The 6,763-nt window shown below is 45.5% G+C and overlaps 1 protein-coding gene across 4 annotated transcripts in view; it reads left to right on the top strand.

Annotated features, from left to right (window-relative positions):
* The window catches only part of LOC123157476 (lysine-specific demethylase JMJ30), an 18,827-nt gene extending 12,572 nt beyond the window's left edge, over positions 1–6,255 (top strand). The window contains exons 3-7 of one of the 4 annotated variants that reach the window (XM_044575773.1): positions 1,973–2,104; positions 2,202–2,345; positions 5,308–5,400; positions 5,579–5,641; positions 5,807–6,255. In XM_044575773.1, coding sequence (XP_044431708.1) covers positions 1,973–2,104; positions 2,202–2,345; positions 5,308–5,400; positions 5,579–5,626 — 417 coding nt within the window. In that variant the 3' untranslated portion in view covers positions 5,627–5,641; positions 5,807–6,255. Of the gene's footprint in view, positions 1–1,972; positions 2,105–2,201; positions 2,346–5,307; positions 5,673–5,806 lie in introns of those variants that run through there. The other 3 variants (XR_006478999.1, XM_044575771.1, XM_044575772.1) reach the window with 3 other exon arrangements.
* The last annotated feature ends 508 nt before the right edge of the window (positions 6,256–6,763 follow it).

Below are 6,763 nucleotides of genomic sequence, written 5' to 3' on the forward strand. Positions count from 1 at the left end.
GTCCGCGCCCCAGTGGCCGACGCCGTCATTCGCGGCGCCACCCGCGCCGCCAGCTCAGTGGCCGGCCTGGACCACGCCGTCCCCAGCCGCGTCGTCCCTCCCTGCGGCCACCGTGCAGGTGCCACCACCGCCCCCGCCCAGCCCTAGCCTGGGCCGGTCCGCGCCGAGCGGCCTTCCGATCCAGGAGGTCCGCTTTCCGTCGTCACCGTCTCCGCTTCCAGGCTGGCTCCACAGGACGTCCCCTCCACCGGCTTATACGGAGGCCCGGCCGCCGTCGGGTTCCCAGTTGCAGCCCGAGGCGTCAGGCGCCACGGGGAACTACGCCGGCCTTCCCACCATGGACCAGGCGCCGTCATCAGCCCTCCGCACCGCCGAGGCAGTGGGCCATGGCGCGCCCCACCAGCAGCCGCCCCGGTTCGCCAAGCTCGATTTCGCCACGTATGACGGCACGGAGGACCCCCTCAACTGGCTCAACCAGTGCGACCAGTTCTTTCGCGGGCAGCGCACCCTCGCCTCGGACCGTACCTGGCTCGCCTCTTATCACCTCCACGGCGCCGCGCAGACATGGTACTACGCTCTCGAGCAGGACGAGGGCGCCATGCCTCCTTGGGAGCGCTTCCGCGAGCTCTGCCTCCTCCGCTTTGGGCCCCCGGTTCGCGGGAGCCGCCTCGCGGAGCTCGGCCGCCTTCCCTTCACCTCCACGGTGCAGGACTACACCGACCGTTTCCAGGCTCTGGCATGCCATGCGTCGGGTGTGACGGCACAGCAGCGGGCCGACCTCTTTGTCGGTGGCCTTCCGGATCACATCCGCGTGGACGTTGAGCTTCGGGGACCCCAAGATCTCCAGTCAGCCATGTACCACGCCCGCGCGTTCGAGCGCCGCGCGGTGGCCATCCAGCAGGAATCACCGTTCCGGACCGCTGGGTTGCTACCCGGGCCGGATTCCGCGCCGGGTCGGCCTGCGCAGGCTTCTGCGGCACCCCTCGCCGCGACCGCGGGACGCCCGTTCCGCCGGCTCACCCCAGCCGAGCTCCTCGAGCGTCGCCGCAAAGGATTGTGCTTCAACTGTGACGAGCCCTACACGCCCGGCCATGCCTGCCCGCGACTCTTCTACCTGGAGGTTGCAGACTACATTCCGGAGGACGCCGTCGCCGCTAACCTGGCCGCCCCAGCTGTCGAGAAGGTGCTTGACGCTGGCTGATCGCCTCGAGGAGTTCCGCAAGCGCTTCCCCACCTTACAGCTCGAGGACGAGCTGTTTGTGCAGGCGGGGAGAAGTGTTATGGCCGGTTTAGCTAGGCCCACCTGGCATCTTAGCCCACAAGTTATCTTAGGTTAATTCTTACGCAAGTTATCTTAGGCTAAAGTTATAAATACTAGTTGTAAGACACCGTTTGAGATTAAGCAATAAAGATAGTTCTATCATATTGCCCGGCTCCAGAGGAGCCGGAAACCCTAGCCGCACCAAACCCTAGCCGCCGCCGCCCTTCTTCTCCCTCGCGACGGCGCCAACATGCCGGAGCCGCCGCCCTCACCCCCAACCCTCGCTATTCTGCCCGTATAACCTACGGAGTAGAGCCGGTAGGAACCCTAGTCCTACCAACCAACTCTTTTATACGACCCATCCATCTGCTACTGTTTTCCCCTATATATGCCTACTTTTGGTTTTAAATCATTGACCAAGATTCCGTAGCATCTTTTTTCATATGCATCTAGTCTTGGTTTCCTAGCAGTATTGTTTGTATATTTTCAAAACATATGTATAAATCTTAAAACAGTTGCATACATGTTTGTCTTTTGGCTACCTGTGAAGTTAACAGGTCATTAATAAGCAATAGCTTGTTTGTGTTATCCATAAGAGTAGTTTGGCTTGAATGAGTTAGGTCTTGTTTTTTGTCGAATACTGTTAAATGCATCCTTTTCCCTTCTGTTATGTAAGTTCTCAGCACACTGGTATAATTAATGATTTGTCAGGTTGGAAAAAGTTATGTTTGTAATGAGTGGAGGCAGGACCTTATCACATTTTCACAGTTTCTTGAGAGAATGTCGTCACCTGATTGTTCTGCAAACTTGACGTATCTAGCTCAGCATCCATTGTTTGACCAGGTAACCTATTCCTGAGAAGTTTGATCCTTTTTCTATTTTCATATGTGGACTTAGTTTCCTATCTAGTTATTGGGAGTTATTTTGTAATATTTGGCAGATAAAAGAGCTTCGTGAAGACATAATTGTTCCTGAGTACTGTTATGCTGGCGGTGGGGAACTCCAGTCGCTCAATGCTTGGTTTGGCCCTCATGGGACTGTGACACCATTGCATCATGACCCACATCACAACCTTTTTGCTCAGGTATCACATGAATGATAACCAAACCGGTGTTACTGCAGCTAGAGTTACACTTTATGGGAAATTGGAATTATGCATACTCTTATGTGAAGAATTTCTCTCCGAAATATGGGTCTCAACTTCAACAGGAGGGCATATGTAGTGCGGAAATGCCCTTTGGTGGACGGGTGCATCGGTGGACTTAAAAAAAAACATATTTCCACATTGCAAAAGAAATCGAAAATATTTGTACACACAAATACACATATAACACGTTCAAGAAAATTTTCATAACAATATGCATTCATACGTGGCGTAGAAAAAAAAACAAATACATAAATGAAAATGGGCCAATCTTTTTTTATTGTTGAGTCGGGATTTTTTTTTTGTGCTGCATGCAAATCATAATATTTTTGAATGAAAATCACAGATCCATCATGAATATGTATAAGTTTCCACATTATTTTTTCAAATATTTTAAAACTTGGAAATATGATTTTTGAATCATTTCAAAAAAAGGGAGCCAATGCCCCCGTCCACCAAAGAGTCGCTCCCATATAAAAACAACAACAACAAAGCCTTTAGTCCCAAACAAGTTGGGTAGGCTAGAGGAGAAACCCATAAGATCTCGCAACCAACTCATGGCTCTGGCACATGGATAGCAAGCTTCCACGCACCCCTGTCCATAGCTAGCTCTTTGTCGATAGTCCAAATCTTCAGGTCTCTCTTAATGGACTCCTCCCATGTCAAATTCGGTCGACCCCGCCCTCTCTTGACATTCTCCGCACGCTTTAGCTGTCCGCTATGCACTGGAGCTTCTGGAGACCTGCGCTGAATATGCCCAAACCATCTCAAACGATGTTGGACAAGCTTCTCCTCAATTGGTGCTACCCCAACTCTATCTCGTATATCATCATTCCGGACTCGATCCTTCCTCGTGTGGCCACACATCCATCTCAACATACGCATCTCCGCCGCACCTAACTGTTGAACATGTCGCCTTTTAGTCGGCCAACACTCCGCGCCATACAACATTGCGGGTCGAACCGCCGTCCTGTAGAACTTGCCTTTTAGCTTTTGTGGCACTCTCTTGTCACAGAGAATGCCAGAAGCTTGGCGCCACTTCATCCATCCGGCTTTGATTCGATGGTTCACATCTTCATCAATACCCCCATCCTCCTGCAACATTGACCCCAAATACCGAAAGGTGTCCTTCCGAGGTACCACCTGGCCATCAAGGCTAACCTCCTCCTCCTCACACCTAGTAGTACTGAAACCGCACATCATGTACTCGGTTTTAGTTCTACTAAGCCTAAACCCTTTCGATTCCAAGGTTTGTCTCCATAACTCTAACTTCCTACTTACCCCCGTCCGACTATCGTCAACTAGCACCACATCATCCGCAAAGAGCATACACCATGGGATATCTCCTTGTATACCCCTTGTGACCTCATCCATCACCAATGAAAAAAGATAAGGGCTCAAAGCTGACCCCTGATGCAGTCCTATCTTAATCGGGAAGTCATCGGTGTCGACATCACTTGTTCGAACACTTGTCACAACATTATTGTACATGTCCTTGATGAGGGTAATGTACTTTGCTGGGACTTTGTGTTTCTCCAAGGCCCACCACATGACATTCCGCGGTATCTTATCATAGGCCTTCTCCAAGTCAATGAACACCATATGCAAGTCCTTCTTTTGCTCCCTATATCTCTCCATAAGTTGTCGTACCAAGAAAATGGCTTCCATGGTCGACCTCCCAGGCATGAAACCAAACTGATTTTTGGTCACGCTCCCATATGTAGTGCAAATTTCTCTCTGAAATATGGGTTCAACTTCAGGGAAGGGGCATATGTAGTGCAAACGAAGGTGTTAGCCCCAAGGATTGGGCGGTGAGGCTATGAGGGAAGGGTGGATTAGTTTTTTATTTATTTCGAAACCTTCAATTTTTATAACATCTTATGGGCGTTATTTGGAAATTAATTACCAGTTGTGGGACCTTAAGTTCCCAAATCTGATTTATTCATACTTCAACCAGTAATCTCTGGTTCTCTACATACTTTGCAGACTGCACTTAGATATGAATTTGACACCCCCATTAGGAAATATATTGAACCAAGCTGTCTCCTTTGTTGTTTCGTCTGCTTTTCAGTAGGCAGGCGTCCTCCTAAAATCAAGACCCCAGTCAACTCTCACAGAAACAGGCTATCTTAGTTTAAGGGTCTATTATGAAAAGTAAGCCACTAATGCCAATGAATAAAAACGGCATATGTACATTATGAGAATGGCATGCTTCACTTCACTTCATTGGTTGATGCTCCTGTTTTGAAATAAAAAACAAATATCACATATATTAAGTAAGACAAATAGATTGCATGGTTGCTATCATTAGTTGCCACAACAAACTAATGGTTCCTTGATATGCTTAATGCTTGTAACCATCCATTTGTATGGATGAAAATCCTTACTTCGTTGGACTAGTCTTTTTCTGTTTTTCTTTTGCTCCGAAAAGGGGTAATCAGAATGTCAGTATTCATTCAAGCCAATTAAGTGATTCCTATTTTTTTTAAATCACCTAAATTTGTGTTCTTGTTTTTCGTATTTCCTTTATTTTTTTAAAAAGTGGGCTGCACACGGACCAGTACGCTATGAACTTGTTGAAGTTATATCTTTACATTGAAAACACATGTTATTCGCAGTTTTGTAATGAGAGGGACGGATCTCGTTGTTATGTTTGCTTGCATGCTCAAATGAAGATGTGTGGTGAGATTCTTTCGTGCAGCTTAACATAGGTTAAGGCAAAACATTACGCTAATTTGAATTCGATCTGGAGATGGCTGTATCCTTGCACCTATTCCCAGTGTCTGCCGTTATTTCCTTTAGCTATTTATAAGTCAGCTACTCCTACTAACTAATTGTGACAATGGGAGTGACATATTTCATTTAGGTTCTAAATAAACCTATTATATGTGTTTCTTGACAGGTCTTGGGCAGAAAGTATATTAGACTCTATCATGCTTCCATCTCCGAGGATTTGTACCCTCACATGGAAACTATGCTAAGCAATACAAGCCAGGTGCGTGGTCTGTGTCAGATAACTATGCAGTGATTGGAACAGATGTATTTCTAGATCAATGTATGGGTGAAAAATATTTGTCAGGCAAAGAAAATAGAACTAGATCTCTAGCTTCTAGTACATAACTTTTTTTCTTTTATCTGCCTTTTGTACTTTTCCGGAAATTGCGATGACACAGTTCCATCATGCCCAAATTTGTTCCGAGATCTGCTGTGAGCAACCTTGATGCTGAGCAAGTTTGGTAATCAATATTTGACTATGTATCATCCTCATGTTCAACCTTGCTTCGTAATTGTCCAAGCTATCCATGTTCCTCTCGCCCGAAAGCTATATGCTCTGTAATTTCTTTGAATGATATTGATCTTCATGAGACTATTGTACAAACAATGTCTCTGCACTTTGGCAGGTAGATCTTGACAACATTGATGTTAAGGAATTCCCAAGGACAGAAGATCTTGAATTCATGGACAACATATTGGAGGAAGGTGACCTGCTTTACATCCCACCAAAATGGTGGCATTACGTGAGATCTCTTTCTACCAGTTTCTCTGTTAGCTTTTGGTGGCGCACGTCAATTGTTCCTTCATAGGGTTCATGATTTTATTGTTTGGACCATCTATGATGTTTCTATCGTCAGGTGGTAGAAAGTTTTAGAGAAAAACTTAATTGAACCCATGTTTCATGATCCCCTATTTGTGTGGGTAGCGTTGCTACATTGGGTGTATATCATTATTTTTGTGACAATGATTTAGATATTTGACTGCTAGCGTACAATTTACTAGCGGGTACTAGTGTGTTATTGTTCTTACTCCTTCCGTTGCTATGTACATGGTGCACATACGTTTTGAGGTTCAAGTTTGATCACTATTTTTGTGACAACGATTTAAATATTTGACTGCTAGCATACAATTTACTAGCGGGTACTAGTGTGTTATTGTTTTTACTCCTTCCGTTGCTATGTACATGGTGCACATACGTTTTGAGGTTCAAGTTTGATCAACAAAACGTACTTGTCACACAAACTATAACATTCAATTTGTATTTAAATTAGTTTCCAATGATATAATTTTTGTAACATGCAACTCATGTATTATCAGTCAATTTGATCGTCAAAATTTTATCAGGAAATACGTGAGCGCCATATAAACAAGGATAAGAGTTTTTTTTATCTGACTTCTTAAATTGAACATTCATTTATGGTTTAAATAAGTTCATTATATTCATTTAATGGTGTGTCCATTTTTTATATCTTTTTTGCACACCAATTATCTTTGGAAAAAATGGTTTCTGTAATTCTCTTGTTGAGAAAAACGCATGTTAATATCAAAGCTAAGGCTTGCAATTTTAATAACATAAACTATAA

Source organism: Triticum aestivum, chromosome 7B, assembly GCF_018294505.1.
Source record: "Triticum aestivum cultivar Chinese Spring chromosome 7B, IWGSC CS RefSeq v2.1, whole genome shotgun sequence".
Classification (NCBI taxonomy): Eukaryota; Viridiplantae; Streptophyta; class Magnoliopsida; order Poales; family Poaceae; genus Triticum; species Triticum aestivum.